Below are 17,205 nucleotides of genomic sequence, written 5' to 3'. Positions count from 1 at the left end.
AAGCCTGAGAAAGTTAAATGGAGAATTTTCTAAGTACAGTTAATAAAACATTAAATTGCCTTTCAAAGCAGAACCTTTGCTCTCTTTACATAAAGTGCATTTGGAATGGTTTCATGTACTGTGAGCTAGGGCCAGTGCTGGAAAAATGCAAGTCCACCTACACTATTACACCACTGCCATGATATTCTGTGTGAAATTAATAGAATTAAAACTGAGTTTGCTTCCACCATTCACAATAATGTAACTTAAAACATTTCCCCTACATGATTTGAATAAGGGAGTTAAAGAAATCAGAGGTTGGAACACTGAGCAAATTGGCCAAGCTGCTACTATTCAGAATGCTTTATCCCTCTTAAATTTCATTTTTTCCAAGAGAAGAACAGAAAGAAGATGACAATAGATTCCTTGGAGTCAGACATGGGCTCTGAAAGAATTCAGCCTCACTGGGAAACATCAGCTCCCTTTCTATTAACTGAAAACATCTTTAAAGAGCAGAAGGGTCCATAATAATTTTGGCTACCTCAGTAATAGCAGAAGGTAGTTTTATCTTTTAGATTCATTTTGGCAAGTACAGAAAACTTGTCAGAGGAAACACCTTTTGATGAAACTACAATAGAAAATACATGGATTGCAGTGAAGAATTAAGAAAAGCAGATCGACAATGAAGACCTGTGGTTTCAAAAGGGCAGACAGCCTACAAATAACAAACTCCTAGGCAGAGGACCAAGAAGGATGGTGTGTCCAAGCACCAGCCCTAATACAGTGAAGCTAATCTCTGGCCACACATACTCCTTGCAAGACAATTCAACACCCTCGAATTAGGCTGATTTTCTGACCATCCCCTGAAGGGCTAAACATTTCTTCCTTTCAGTAATAGAAGGAATTGCCAAAAAGTGAACCTCACATGGTCACTTAAAAGGACATTCAGAACAGAGACACAGATAACAAGGAAAAGATAAGTGTGGTTCAAATACAACAAGAACACAGCAGGATGAAAACTCATTTAAGTATAACTCCCAAACTAAGCATTTAGTTTACGTTTTGGTACATAAGATGGAAAAAAGAACAGGAGCAAAGACAGAACAGGCTGCAGGAGAAAGTGTGTAAAGCAGGAAATCACAAATTCAGAAAGCTAAGTGCCATCTGGCTGAGGCCAGGCTGAGAATATGACCCTGGAACTCTTACAAGAAGCAGGTTTTCAAAGGAGAAAGGAAAAAAAGCATTCTTGTAGCACAGGTTCCTAGCATCTACCAAGAACAGAACAGCAGAGCAGGGTTTAGAAATGAGCAGACAATTTCTTTTTCCAATTCATCATTAAATTCCTGAACTTGAAACTGGCAGGAAAAAAACAAGGAAAAAGAAGGTTTAAATGCAACATATTTTCCTTAGTTAACTGCACCCTATGGAAACACACAAGATATGACTACCTGGACTAATGAAAAGCCTCATCTAAGAGGATGCATGGAAATTTTTCAACTAGATAAGCTGAGAAGTGCACAGAGTTGTTTTTTGGTTGTTTGGTTCCCCCCCCCCGCCCCCCCCCCCCCAAAAAAAAAAAGAGTCTAAAGAGATATTAGGTTGGAAATAAATGAGTTAGAGTTTTTGAAGGACAAAATTTTGGGACCAATCTTGTTTAATATCTGTATCAGTGGCCTTGGCACAGGATGTCAAAGCATAATGATTAAGTCTGTTGAAGGAGTTAAGAGGCACCATCAAATACAGATCAGAAAACCAATTTAAACAACCTTGGAGATGAGTTACCAATGAAACTGAGATTCAATATACAAGGTTGGTGCTGTTGCTGATCACAAGCAACACACATCAATTTAACAGCCACAAGAAAGGCTAGCACAATCTGAAGATTGATCAGATAAATACTTCTGTAAGGGCAAGGGTGAAGTAATGACATTGGTGCAATTGCTATCCAGAATATTGGAAACAATTCTGGTCACAGATTTAAACATGTAAAATTATCAACATTGTACAGTTTATCTAGCAAGAAGAGACATTTTCCTCTTCTCCCTCTTAAAAAAAAAAAAAAAAAAGTTTTAAATATCTTGAAGGTATTCCTATAAAATCAGCTTAATTGTTCCCTTCTAAGGAATGACACTCATTCCAATGGTCACAACCCAGAAAGTATCTATGCTCTGAATTGATCAAACTACATCAATTCTGTGAGAGTGGAAGGAACTTAGTACTGAAACCTTTCCAAATTTAGCCAAAAATTTTACACTGTTCCCTTTATTTGTTGAAATTTCAAACAAAAATAATGAACCGGGGTCAATACAATCATTTGCAAGTAAAGAAAAATGTATTTCACTTTTTGCAAAGTGGGACACATATCTATCTCCAACACTAGCAAAGAAATACTAACCAAGTACTTGAATATCCCATCTTAACTATCAGTAAAAAAACGAGGGAACTTAAGTGGAAAGGAATTAACCAAAAACTTTGTCTACAAATGAGAACTTTAACATAAGAAAACAATGGGAGCTGTCAGTCAAAAAAAAAATCAATCTCAACAGCTCTTGCAGAACGATGTCTCCTCTCTTCTTCCCTCTGTTCCTGCTACTGAACTCTGTATTAGCTCAGAAGAGAAATTCCCTTAAAGCACTACAGTCAGCAACACAGCTTCTGTAAAAGTCCTTGCTGGTATCAGCAAACATTTACTTCATCAGACAGGTTTGGCAAGAAAAGGTTAGCAAGGTGCTTCTCCCTCTTGCAGTACATCAAAGTTGCTTTTAATAAAACAGCACTAAGAAACACCTTCTTGTAACAAGCAGACAGGACTATAGCTCACCAAATCAGAACCACCATTAATTACATTGCAATGGCACGCAGAAACTGAATACAGGGCTGTTTGACTCCAAGAAGAGATGCAGAAAGCTGGACTGTACTGCACACACTGAGCAAACTGTCACTGACACACAGACTATCCCTGAACAAACTGAAACATCCTCCCAAAGCCACCCAGCACTGCAGACACCCTGGGATTATCCACCCTAGGACTCCTGGGAGATACATGGCTCTGGCAAGAAAATACTGCATTTGGGCTACTTGGAACATAATTAAGACAACATTTAGTTCTCATGCCCGACTTCGCCTCCAATAGAGCCCTGCAGTATAGAAACACTAAAGAGGCAGTCTTTCCAACAACCTTATTTAATTGCTGTGTATTGATCTGGTTTTTGAAAATGGAGGATTTATCCAATAATATTAGTAGCAAATTTTAACATAATTCAGCTGGACAGAGGCTTGCCAAAAATACAAGTTTAAGAAACCATTTCTAAGAGAAATTGTTCTGTAATTGTTACTAAAAAAATAGTTTTCAATTTCTGCTTTTTTTTAGTGGCAATATCTCTAGTAAAATGTGCTCTATGTTCACTGACAGATGATGCTATTCCAAGAACACCCTCACACCTACAGCAACTCACTGCTGTTTACACCCATACCACTTTACCTCTCTGCCAGTTAGGATGTGCCTTGCAAGTTTCACTTTTGCAAAATTCCCCTTTCCAATCGTTTTAAGAAGTCTGTAATTTCCAATATGCGGCTGCTCATCAGCACAGGAGGCTATGGAGTTCCTGCAGCGAGCTCCAGAGCGCCCAGTTCGAGAGGAAACTTCCTGCCGTCCATCTCCATGGGACGTGTGCTGCAACAAAAACATGCATGGTAAGGCTGAAGAATAAAGACAAAACACATCAATGAGGAGAAGCGTACAACATTCAAAAACATCAGCAATGCCTTTGAAGGAACCTTCAAAGAACCCAACTGAAACTTCACGCTCACAATGAACTTTGTTCTGATGGGGGAAATAAAGTGGTGCCCAGTTCATGACACAATGTTCACCCCATCACCTGGTCAAGACAGCAGAACATCACCTGCACTGCAGCAACAGCTGAGCATTTCTAAGTAACTCACATGGACTGCCAGATCAGGTACAAAATATGGAGGTGTTTAATATTATCTCCCATTTGCATTACTGTGCATAATTGGTGCAGGAAAGCCTTTGGAAAGAAAACACGAATACAGATTTTCCAAGACCACTAATTGTTAACCCTTATTGGACAACTTATATTAATAAAAAAAAGGGGTTTTTTTCTTTTCTGTGGTACTAAACTTGTGTTCTACAGATCCACATGACTGAAAACACCCAGGATGACCTGGAGAACAATTGAAGAAATCTTACCTAATGTACTGAAACCTTGAATATTGATAACCTGAAAGCCAGTTACAGAGATTTGAGACACTGCAATCTTTCAAGTTCCTTTCACTCTCATTTCCCTGAACAGCTACTGATTGCAAAAAGGAATGGTCAAATATTATCTATAACAGTCTTTACTCATTGATCACATGGTTAAGATTTAAGTATTTTTTCACTTCCTGATAGCTTGTTTATAAAAGAGCAGGTGCCCTCTTACATTCTTAAATCATGGTTGAGGTCCATACACCAACCACACTCATTAAAGTATTAGTTAGAAATGTTTAGGGGCCTCCAAATGTGGAACAAATATATAGCTCCACCAAAGATGACACATTAAATTCATAGTCATCCCAGAAACCCCAGATCTTGCTCTTCTACTACTACTCCTCTTGCTGAAACCCATTTCGGGCAATGAAGAAACTGGCATACAGCAATATTCAGTCTGAAAATCACTGTAGTGTGAGGATGAGATCATACCTCAAGAGCTAACAACCATGGTACAGGCACAAATGAACAAATCCCTGCTTGCATGACACTTGGCAAGTTCCACTTGCCTGACGTAACCTTGTGACCATATACTCTCACATCTTGGGTTCCTTGATTTGTTAATTTGAGTGCATAAAACTGTGATCAAATTTTTGTGATCAAAGTTGTGATCAAATTTTTTTAAAAAATACTTTATTTAAGAAATGCTACTGATAGGAGTCTGTGGCAACTCCTGGAAAATTGTTTCAATAGTAACTAATTAAAAATCATACAATGTTTTAGAATCAATCTGGCTTTAGCTTCTCCTTACTACCTGGCTACTGCATTGCCACAAGATTTGCACTTCCCATAGAGGTACTTAATTTCTCTGATCACAGTAAGTGATATGTATATTGAGCTCCCTGAACAGGCTGGTGTAGGAATAAACAAGGAAACATTTCCTGTAGTTCTGTTGAGAACCCTCCTCTATTTTTCCAACATCTTTTTGTGGGGCTCATGGTAGGCATGGATCCACCATACCAAGAGTAGGGGCAGCAGGACTAAACACAGAGGCTGCATCTTCTGTTCAACATCTCACTGATTTCACAGGGGCAGAACTAACCCTCTTTGCAGAAGACCATCTCTACCTGACCACCCAACACCAACCCTGATTTACTACTTCTCATTCCTGGATCCTTACATGCATGATCACATTTGGCTGAAGTGAAATGCAAAGTTTATTTTCATGCAGAATATCAAGTGTTCCTAATAAGAGGCCCATCCTGCCCTATTTCACAGTCTAGCAATTTTATCACAGTTTTCAGGAGCAAGAGTACACGATTTTTCCAAACCACTAATAACTGGCACAAGAAGCAAGAAGCAACAACAGCCAGTAAAAATTCAAGGCTTGATAGTAATTCGATGTTCTCAATAATATCTTGAGACCTGCAACAACTGGTCTTGATAAACTGGGTGTTTATCAATCAGTAATTCTCAAGGAGAGGAATGATGAGCAGTCAATAACTGAAGGACCTACTAAAGTCAGGGAAATCCTACATTAACAATTTCAGTATTTTTGCATATCCTTAATGTCAGGCTGGTGCTGATAGTTCAGGCCATCTTAGCCACCCCTGTGTGTACTGGCACAGCAATGCCAATCCTCTGTATTTCCCTACACTTTGACTTCTAACAAACCTTGCAACACACAATGCAGAGAACTTCTCTGTCAGCTCCTTTCACACCTTTCAGTGTCAAATTATTCAGACCAGCTAGAAAAAAGCAGCAACTGCTGATTCTAGATGCTAACATCCTCCTACATTGCTACCCCTGGTGATCAGGGACCAAGATGTTCTGTACAGGGCCATAAGGATATTTCTTGGATATATTAGAGGAAGGTTCATTTCAGTTCAAGTACAGCATCCCAGGAATACTGTACTACTTACACTGCACTTCACTGAGTTGATAACTTTCCTCAGAAAAAGAAGTGTATCAGAACTATTTGAACTACAGCCCTTCCACACCTGGGCACTCAGCACAAACTGGCTCCAGCAGGAGCCAGACTGCCTCCCAGCAGGGCTTGTTAGCTTAGGCTCTCCAGCAGACAGATTCAACAACTTGAATTCAACAGCTTTTGAACCACTCAGCTGACTCTGAAAACAACAGTAGCTGTGCTGTCTTGTGCTTAAACTAACACAGTTAGCCCTGAGCTAGCCTAAGAAGCAGCTGAGATGTGGGCATTGGGCTCAACATAGTCACAAACCAGAGAACAGGTCAGTCAAAATTGATCTAACTCATACCCTACTTCACGTAAGGACTATCAGGAAAAGGAAAGATTCTGTTATATTAACAAACTCTATTCCACATAGTAAACCACCCAGTAATTGTGTCTTGAGAGCTTCACTGTCCTCTTGCTGAGAAATTACTTTTTGTGTCCTGTAATTTTTTCATGCTTCCTAGCTTTGGATTTAAAGGGCAGCATTAAAAGCTGTGAACTCATTTGGACAAGGGTTGATAAACTGAACACAATCTCCTTGTATGGAGGTTTGCATTTCCACCCCAACCGAGATTATTTCTTTTCAAGAATATGACCTTTTTCAGCTGTGGGTTTTAACTATCAAGCTGTGTGTTCCTAAGCAGTTCAGTTCTCTCCAACTGATTTGCTCAAAGCCATGTTTCACTCTGTACAAATCCAGCCATTTGCAACCATATCTAATTTGGACTATATTCCACTTTACATAAATAAATCTATCAGTAAGTCCTTCCTCTGTCAGTTACATTATTATACTGAACAGACAACAAGCTTTCTAAAAACCACAGAAAACAGATTGTCCATTTCAACATGGATTTTCTTTTGCATATGGAAATGAAGAGCATAAACTCAAAACTGAGCGAAAGTGTTTCTCCCAACCTAGTCATTTTCAAGAAGCCGTGATAGGCAGATGGAAAGCTAAATGGTGTAGGCAAAAAGCAAAATATAGGTGGTCCAATAAGCTTAAATCATGCATTGGCTTGTACAGCATCTGGCTGTGCCCAAGTATTTCCCAGGGCAGTTTCCTCAGCAAACAGGTTAACAGTGCCAATCTCAGCCCAGAGAAATGTCAATAGCATCCTCTGCTCTCCAAACTGAGATGCATGTCATTTGTCTTTTCCCTCAAATCTACACACTTTGCCTTCCTCACTACACTGACCCATCGAAACTCTGTTCAATTTCGGGCTTCTTTTCCAGGTCTGCATTTATACGGTTTCAAGAAGATATGGGCTTTGTCTTAAAAATATAAAATTTAAAATCAGCATGTGTTTATTTGTAATAAGTTTCCATCCCTTGTGGTAGGTAAGCTGTATTTCCTGGAGGTGTTTTCTGTGTAAGAATAACACTTGCTAATGAACTCACCAGGGCTGAGTGATTCCCAAAATATCTGTCTTCATGTAAAACAAGATCATTACACTGTAGAGGGAAACTGAGGCAAGGAAATTGGGTACTTTGTGCAACTTCAGGTTTGACAGTTACCACCTCTTTTAAAAGAAAAGTTTCCTGAAATCCACTCCTGACGATAAAGCACTTTCTTCCATATTTTGGCATGCGTCAGGTTGCACTTAAGTATCTTTTAAATACTTAAACGTTTGTTCTTTTTTTGCACCATCCATTTTCAAGCTAACAGGACAACCTTCGTCATTAAAAAAAGAAAACCCAAAACAAAACATTCTCCTCCTCCCCTCAGCCCCACCCTATTATTACTCAACCCAGAAGGAAATGAAGTAAAACATCTCCATTTGTGAGAGACCTTACTGCAAGGGAGGGGGGACTGAAGCCAAGACCAACTACATTTGCAACACAACACAAAACCCACCTTTTCGCAAAAGCCTTCCCCCAATGATGAGCCGACATCCTTTCATAGCCAGATAATGATTAGCATGAAGAGAAAGAAAAAAGAAAAGGAAAAAAAGTAAAAAGCAAATGAAGTATGAGGGTGTCAATAACTGAAATTTTTTTTGGTAGATGTTAGTTTTATCCAGTATCTGTATGGTTTCAGATATCTTAACGTTCAGAGAATTAGAAACACACAGGTCAAGGGATGACTAGTATCAAAGTTCTTGAACTGCTTAAGAAGGTGCCAAAAGTTGAGGAAAAACCTTAAAGAAACAGAATCTGATATCCATTCAAAGAGCTGAAAAACAGTAAAAAATCAGAATGTCCAAGAGCTGCAAAAATCCATGTTTAATTACAGTAAATAGGGAACTCTTTCTGAAATGTGGGGGACAAATGGCATCAACTTTTGAAAAGTATTTATTTAATTAAATAGTGTGAACTAGCTTATCATCAGCAAAAATGAACTATTAAAATTCAATTTTACTGAAGTCTCCAGGAATGTTTATTACCTTAGCCGTTATCTAACCTCTGCATTAAATACTACAAAGTGGTATAATAGAATTTCTTGGAAAGCTGTCAGACCACTAACAGTCATGACAACCTCATTTCATTCAGCTTTTTTAATTGTAATAAGAACAAACTTAAAGTCTATACCTTATAATGTCACTAATGTAAGCATTCCAGGACACAAACATTTGAGACACTAAATTGCTTCATTACCTTAACCTGAGCACACAATATATAAATAAATGGTGATTTCTGGCTGTGCACTTCCCACTAGCACTCTCATTTACAGAAAAACTAAACAAGAAACATACCATAGTTTGTTTTCTTAAAAAAAAACTCAGAAATATTTTAAATCAAACATACAAATACAAAATTTCACTGCAGCCCTTCCCAACAATGTGTTGTATTTTATTTCCCATTCTCATTAACATCTTTAATAAGACACAAACTGCTGAGTACTACTCAATGTAAGAGTAAAAAGGTAGCCCTAAGGATATGCACAGAGGTAGCATCTTACTGAGCACAGATCTCCCTGAAACAGCACAGCAGGGCATCCTGCAACTGCTGACGAAGGAATTCTACTGGAAAGTCAAAACAGAGACTTATGTTTCTGGCAGCCACCAAAGGGTGTCACAGCAAACACTCAACCACAATTGTTTATAGTGCAGTTACTGCTCTGGGATTCCCTAAATCATCATGTATTATATGATATGATTTTCCTAGATTATAAAACAGGAATGCATCAGGTGAAGATGTCCTGTACTCATCCTGATTTTACTTCCCTCCTAGCAGTGACCAAGGCACAAATCAGGACATGGAGTGAGGTGGATTTTGTCAGACCAAGTATGCATATGTTGATGTTTGCATAACCAATTATTTGGTTCCAACACATATAATTAAAAGGCAGCTTTTAGACTAGCTTGCTCCATAATCAATCTTAAGGGTAAACAGTCATGGCTTCCATCTCACAAAATTTTAAAGGGTCTCCTATGAAGAAAAATGCTATCCACCTAAAGTGGCACTGAAGTTATCAACCCATGAGGGCAGATTTATTCACTGATGTGGGCTACAGCCCAACCATTATGGATGTTGCAATCAAGTGGAACAACTGAAAGGGTCAGAATTCATCAAGAGAGACAAGCAGACCTTCTAGTAATATAATATAGACGTTAAGGGAGAGAAAACACTAATTGGGATGCTTTCATTGTCAAAAGGGGAAAATTTCACTGCGCAGTTCTCAGCCTGTCATAGTGTTCATTCATGTAATTGGTATGACATTCATGAAAACCAGTGGCTCTTTTAATTAGGTCAGATCTGTCAAACCACCGGATTAAAGGGGGAACCTAAAGAGTAAACAGCCTTTAGGACATGGAAGCTATACCTCTGACACACATTCCTAGCTCCTCCACACCTCAGTGGGGAAGGCAAAATAAAAGAAAAAAACCAGGAGTAACACTCAGGACACAGCAGACCCAGCTCAAAGTGAGCACAGCAATGGAACACCCTACACTGGGCAGCCTGATGGAGGTGGACAGGAGGGACACAGGACACTTTCACCTGGCAGAGAGAACACTGCTACCCAAAGCAACACTTGCACACTCCTAATTCTGGCTACTGACCAGCAGTGGGAATTGCAGTGGGAATTGCTAGTGACAAGTGCAGCCGTGCCCTGAAGACCAGAGTGGGGAAGTGCTGACAGCAAAGCACTAACAGTCTTCAGCAAAGGCAGGGTCTGCCACGCAAAACCACTACAGCCTCTGCAATGTGTTTGGCAGTATTTGGTTCATGGTCTATACAGCATATGAAAGAGAGTGAATCTGTAATTCCATGATTAGCACTGAACAACACAACAGTGAAGAAATCCTGCTTATATAATCAAAAAGATAAGTCTGGTGCCGGTTAGAAAAGCTCTTTAAAAGCTCTTTTGTTGCTTCACATTATCAAGATCTGACATTCATCATATCTTTCCAGCCAAAGTTCCTTTACTGCTGATTAAAATGGATATTTATTGACATCAGCCTGGGGAATAATAGCTAAAGAGCCAACCATATTCTATTCTTCATCAACAATACTGCCAACTAAGTTGTTTCCAGAATCATCACTGTCAGTAATTACATGCTAAACAAAAAAGAAAAAAACCCAACCACCTCACAGTTGGTTTTCAAAAACCACATCGAGCTTGCAGATAGAAAGCTTTGCTTTGGCTTTAACCCTGCAGGAACAAATTTTATTTGAAAGTCAATTTCTGTTTATATGTATATATACACATGTTGAGCTCAGCAGCTTGCTGCTTTATGGGGCAAGAATTCCTCCTAATGAAAGGGTTTCTTCCTCATCACAGGTGTACTCAGTACCTTTCAGGATTATGATTTCAGAGCAGTACACACTTATTTATCATATGTTCTAAAAAAATTTAGTGGCAGATGATCTCCACGCTAAGCAGAGCCAACCTTGATATGCCATGAGCCTAAAAAAAAAAGTGACCTCCATTTTTGATCTGGCTGACACCCATGAGGCAGCATTACTTGACTGAGGAGAAGAGGAAGTTGCAGACACATGCTACTTATATATCATATGAAATGGAGATTGGGAGAGACAAATGCCTCCACTCTTTGAATTCCTTTGACTTGAGTCACCTGAGACATGTTGTCAACAGGAACTGTCCGCTTACATCAACAATATATCTTTTGGCTAGAACTAAAATGGAGAATTGAGCAGGTAAGGACACCAGGTGAGTGGGTAAAAGGAGCTAGGAAGAAGACTCTGAAGTTCAGCGTACTAAATACTGTATTTACTCTCATTTATTTTCTTTCAGCAATTCCTGTAGCTGTATTCTGTTTTTTAGACTGCTACTTCTATGGCCACAATATAAGCCACATTTGGTGGTGCTAATGAATTAAGTCTAACTATGTGACATTTTCTGGAGTAAGGTCCTGCAATCTAGTTTTTCTGAGTTGTCGAAATAATGTAAGAAGGGGGGGGGGGGGGGGGAAGGTTCATTTCCAAGAATAAACTATCCCAAATTACACTGTTGTAAATACGTATCTGTTTGTAGTTGTGGCACAATTCAAGTTACCCTAGCCCTACGGTGCTGTGCTACCACTGGCTTAATTCAAACAAAAACAAAAACACTAGGAAGCATTTCTAACCTTCCCCACCTGAACTGGACATTCTGTTTACAGCCACAGAATGGGGATAACTCCACTTTTCTTAAGGGTTTATTCCAGCTGGATCAGAGCTGACCAGACTCATCTCACAGCCCCATGATAATTAGCGCTGGCACAAACCGCGGGTGGGAAGGGGCACCCGAGGCTGATGCCCCCAGCAGCCTCCCATCAGTGCGAGCTTACTGAAAGCACTGATTGAACACCACAGCACAGGCTGCTCAGCACAGCTGAGAATTCAGTGTCTCCCTGAAAAACGTGAAAATGCTAGCAGTTGATGACTCTCAGTGTCATGCAGCCTCACCAGGTATTTTCTGAGGACACAGTACCAGGCCTATTGGGCATCAGCGTTTTTCTTCTGCTCTGGGGAATTTTGGCACTAAAAAATACATGCCAGGTGAATGCCTAAAATATTTTTTATTTCTAGTTATTTTGCCATCTTTGCCCAATTTAATTAAAACCAGAACATTTATTACAACTGGTGAAATATATGGAATAGTGTAGATGGTCCTGTAGAAGAAAATCTGTCAGAACTCTTGGCCACAGGAACGCTTCCCTCCTCAGTCCCTTCTTTAAAAAAACCCACAGGATTTAATGCTACAGAAGAAAGCATTCAAATTACAGATCTATCTGTAATAGGAGAAGACTGATAAATAATATATAGAACAATGCAAGCTTGCATATTGTCTGCAAATGCTCTAATGCATTTCATAGTTAATTGGTAATAAACCAAGACATACTGACTAACTTTCCCTGTATCTTAAAATACATTTTTGTACCTAACCCCGCCTTTACTAAATCTTTTTAAATGAAATAAAAGGGGTGGTACTACTGCTGCACAAAATCCTTTTGTGCAAGCAGTTGCCATCATGCTGGCATTTTTCAATAGCAAATTTTTCACATTAGGCACAGTCATGGAGATAAGAGTATATTTTAGTCTTGCTTCTCCTGAAATTACTTAAATTTTTAATTCAGATTGGCCTGCAGAACCAACACATTCAAAACAGTTACCCTTTCCCCCCCAAAAAAAACCCACAGCTGTGCAATGAACACAGGTTTTAATTAAACTCTTTAATCCAAGATATTTTTTTTTCTATTTCATGCTGTTAAAAAAAGTAATCTTCCAACCTCCATACCACCTGTATTTCCTTGTTTCTATCTATAGTTTGCTAGCATCATCCCACTCTTTGAATATTTTTTTTTAATGAATAGTTGTCCTACTCCTCACAATCTTGTTCCTTCTGCTCCTATTTCTTTGTCACCGGTTGTCCTCCATCCTGCCATATGCACATTCCTCTGTGACTCCTCTCATCTTTTGTTTTTCACTGTGTTTCCACACTATTCTCCTCCATCTTCCCTCCCTTCCTTCTCATCACTAGTAAAACAGGGTTACTCATTCTTCTGTCATCTAAAGTCCTTCTTCTGTGCATGAAGGAGATCTCTGCTGTCTCTGTTGCTTTCTTTCTCACGTGCAGGACATATTTTGAAAAAGGACAGAGAAGATCTGATCCTGTCCTGCACTTCTGTCCCCTAAGCAGCTGGCAGCCACTGCTGCACAAGACATGGCCAGAGAGGAGCTGCTCTGTCTCTGCGGTGAGGAGCCAGCTCATTGCAGGCCACCAGCCAGCTTCCAACTGTCCAAGTGTGAAGTTCCTATGATCACAGATCATCTGGGATGCCTTTCCTCTCAAAACCAGGTGACTCGGAGCCAAATTCTTTAATCTCAAAGGCACTAAAGGCTTGGTAGCTCTGTGTAGCTTTTTGGGGAAAATCACTGTGACAGTATTTCCACTTCAGCATGTCTTGATAAGAAGCCTTAGGAAAAAAAAATAAAAATCAAGTACTGGCAATTACCCTTTTTTATACAACAGGACCTGCCAACCACTGAACGTGGTTAACTGCAAGCACAGACAATGGTAATTTACACTCACTGTCATTCTGGAGGCTAACTTCATTTTCAAAACTGCAAGTATAGGCATGGATAAGCTATGATCAGCACACTTCAACCAGATTCAACACCAGCCAAGCCTTTGTCAGCAGTGGTAACCTTCCAAGCAGAGAAGGCATTAATGGGGTCCACAACCATGGCCCAAAGGCTAACTGAATACCTTGGCACCTCCTAAGCCTCTTCAAAGAGTCCTCTGAATATTAGCTAATTAGACTTCTCTTATGTGAAAGAGAATGAACCAAGGCTCAATTTACCTGCCAACATAACACACCCAGATTTGGGGTAAAGAACAGTTAGCTGAAGTATCAAAATTATTGCATGTGGTAATATAAGAGACCTGGGGTTCACAACTGTAGGGATAATTCAGACAGACTAAATGTCAGATTTAAATTTAGTTTCTAAGCAAGGCATAATAAAATAGTTTGGTAAATTTCTAGATAGCTGATGGCCAAAACATCCGAGAGCTTCCTGAGGAATATGGTATTGTACTGGATAGGGGGCTTGGCTCGCTGGATCTGGCAAGTACTTGGATTAATCACTCCCTGTCAATATCACTACCTACAAGTATTTGTGTGGACACCAGCACAGAATACAGCAGTTGAAAAATATCTTTTATTCTAAACCTAAGGCAATTTATCTGCAAGCCAGACAATCCATGTATGTCAAATTATGAAGATAACTAAACTGAAGTGTTAGACCAGTATTTTGAAGTGAGAACAAGGTGTCTTAAGTGGAAGACATGTAAAAACCTAACTTCAAGTGCTAGAACATACAGCTTGTGAATAATTATGTTTCCTTGAGCACATTAGGTCTTTCCACTGTTAAGCTATCAACGGCAGAGTTTGTGAATTAATTGGGGAATCTGATCTGAACACTTTCTAAAATGACTTACTATGTGGCCTCCATACATTCACATGGAACTTGAAAACCACAGTCAGGTTTGGTATAGACTAAAACAATCATTCAAATGAACTCTGCACAATATTTTGTAGAGTATGTTTCAACTTCAACCCTCCCCATGGCATAGGAAGGGCTGCATAATATTTTAATTATTTTCTTCCACAAGACAGGAAGCTCATTGAGATTTTACAACCAAATATGCTTAGTTGGCTTTTTGCTCAATACAGCCCTTAGCCTGCAGGTTGCATGTAGTGCTAAAGCAAATAAAGATCACAGAAGTTAGAAGTGCCTATTATGTCAATAAAATCTAAATCCCTAGTAATGCAGTAATTGTTCCATGCAGCATGTTTTCTAACGCTTTGTCTGGTCTTGTTTTAAACAATGGGGCTACCATCACTTTTCTCAGACTATTTATGGTCTGGAACAATCCAACAGTTTTTCCTGATCTTTAACCAAAGTTTTCACCTTTTATGCCTCTCCAAAACATAAGAAGCCCTTGCAAAACAAACAAACAAACAAACAAACCACAAAAAAACCCACCATCTCCTCCACCAAGCTTAGCATCTACCTTGTAAAGAATATCAGATAGCCTTTACAAAAAGCTGAATACAAAGTTCACCAATCAACTCATTTTAGACTACAGTGAGTGACAACTCCCTTCTGTTTATCATTTGGAGACATGTCAGAGCCTATGCAGAAAAATACACCAAGATACACCAGGATCAAGTAAGTTCTAACTTAGGAGAAACACAGTTTCTATCTGCAGAAAGGGAGTCTCCTATTGAGCTTCATTTGTTGCTATATGCTGATGTGGTAGGACTAGTGTTTTTTTTTTTTTTTTGTTCTTTCTTCCTTTAGCATTCGACCTTTGTGACTGATTTAATTTTGTAAATAAAGTGTCAATTCCTAAACCTTGGCTTTGTCAAGGTAAAAAAAAAAAAAAAAAAAAAAAAAAAAGGGGGGGGAGGGTATTCGGTGTGAAGGGCTCCCTTGCGCAAAGGGTAATTCCAATAAAGAAACCCTTTTAATGTCATCTGAACAGGTGACAAGCCTAACAGCGTCATTACCATCGAGAACCCTGCAAATTAAGCAGGGAAGAGGCCTATTATCTAGGTCACCTAGCCCACCCCTAGCCAAGCTGAATTATTCCCATCTGTTTACTAGGGGTTTATTGGGGTGCTTTAGCAGCAACTTTGCATATCAGGAGAGGGCAGCAGCCCCCCAGCGCTCCCCTCCCCATCGCGGATCCCCGTTAGCGACAGAACCAACCCGACCCTCGCCACCCTGCGACACTCACACAGTACAGGGGGAATTAAAGAGGGGGCACCGGCTTTGGATGGGGGAGGGATGCCCGCAAACGCCACGGAGCCGGCGAACCGTGCTGTGGAGGGGTTAAAAAAATAATCAATTCAGAATAAATCGGCAATTTGGGCAGCGTACGGGCGGCTGCTGACAGCGCGGCGCGGGGCGATGCCCGCGCGGCGGGGCGGGCGGCGCGGGGCCGGGCGCGGTGCGGTGCGGCGCGGGCGGCGGGTCCCCCGCGGCCGCGGTACTCACATTCTCGGTGTCGCGCTCGTTCACCGTGGGCAATGGAGTCCGAGTGGACATTTTCCCTCACTCGGGCGGCCGCGGCGGCGGCGCGCACAGACACACACACACGGGCCCCGGGCTGCGCGTCTGCTCCGAGATGGTGGTCGCAGGGAGCCACCATGAAGGACGAGGTGCCTGGCGGGGGGCGGCGTCGCGTCGGTGCCCCCCCACTAGATCCTCCTCGGGGAGCGGAGCGGCCTCGCCCCCTCCGAGTCCTTCGGGTTCATCCTACAGCCGGGGTCCGCAGGGGTCAGCAGCGCGCAGGGGGCCGCCTCATCCAGCGGGGAGGGGATGGAGCCGAGGGAAGGGATGGAGCCGGGGAAAGGGAGGCGGCGAGGGAGCGGCTCCGGGGGGGAGGGGGTGAGCGCAGGGCGGGCGGGAGGAGGCGGCAGCGGGGCGCCGCGCAGCCCGGCTTCTCTCCGCTGCCGCCGGGGCACGGCTAGCGCAGGCCCGCCGCCCGGGGGGCTGCCCTCGCCTTCCCCCGCCGCGGCCCCGCTTCACCGCGCCGCCGCTCGCATGGCGGCCCGCCCCAGGCTCCGAGAAGGCCGGCGCCACACGGCCTGCGGACGCTCGGTGGGTGCCCGCCTGCCGCTCCCTCCCTGCCTGCCCGCCCCGCCGCCGCCGCCGCTCCCGGACGAGGCAAGATGGCCGCGCTGCTCCTCCGCGCCAGCCCAGCGCCGACATGAACCGGAAGGTCCCGCCCCCCGCCCGGCGTGTGCGGGGCCTCGGGGCCGGGACCGGCCCTGCCCTCCCGGGCACCGGCGCTTCCCTCCGTGCCGGCACCGCTGCCCTCGGGGGATCGGCCCCTGCCCTCCCGGGGACCGGCCCTGCCCTCCGTGCCGGCCCCGCTGTACTCCGGGGCTCGGAGCAGCGCCGGGGCGGCACAGCTGGGAGCAGGGCTCCCTTTTGTGACACTCCAGCTGGAGCACTGCATACAGTTCTGGTGTCCCCAATACAAGAGGACATGGAACTGTTGGAGCAAGTCCAGAGGGGACCTTGAAGTGGATAAAGAGGACTGGAGCATTTCCTCTACACAGATCGAGAAAGTTGGGGCTGTTCA

At 42.1% G+C, this 17,205-nt stretch overlaps 1 protein-coding gene across 14 annotated transcripts in view; it reads right to left on the bottom strand.

Annotated features, from left to right (window-relative positions):
- Window positions 1-16,800, bottom strand: part of MARK3 (microtubule affinity regulating kinase 3) — a 62,120-nt gene extending 45,320 nt beyond the window's left edge. For 4 of the 14 annotated variants that reach the window (XM_030275052.4, XM_030275055.4, XM_030275061.4 and 1 more), the window contains exons 1-3: window positions 16,113-16,799; window positions 8,017-8,055; window positions 3,461-3,652 (exon numbers count right to left, since the gene is read on the bottom strand). In XM_030275052.4, the coding sequence (XP_030130912.1) occupies window positions 3,461-3,652; window positions 8,017-8,055; window positions 16,113-16,163 (282 nt within the window). In that variant the 5' untranslated portion in view covers window positions 16,164-16,799. Of the gene's footprint in view, window positions 1-3,460; window positions 3,653-8,016; window positions 8,056-16,112 lie in introns of all 14 variants that reach the window. The other 10 variants (XM_030275053.4, XM_030275056.4, XM_030275058.4 and 7 more) reach the window with 6 other exon arrangements.
- Between the last annotated feature and the right edge of the window lie 405 nt (window positions 16,801-17,205).

The sequence above is a fragment of the Taeniopygia guttata genome, chromosome 5 (genome assembly GCF_048771995.1).
Source record: "Taeniopygia guttata chromosome 5, bTaeGut7.mat, whole genome shotgun sequence".
NCBI classification, from domain to species: Eukaryota; Metazoa; Chordata; class Aves; order Passeriformes; family Estrildidae; genus Taeniopygia; species Taeniopygia guttata.
Note: the sequence above shows the minus strand (reverse complement) of the source record. Positions and strands in the feature narration are given on the sequence as shown.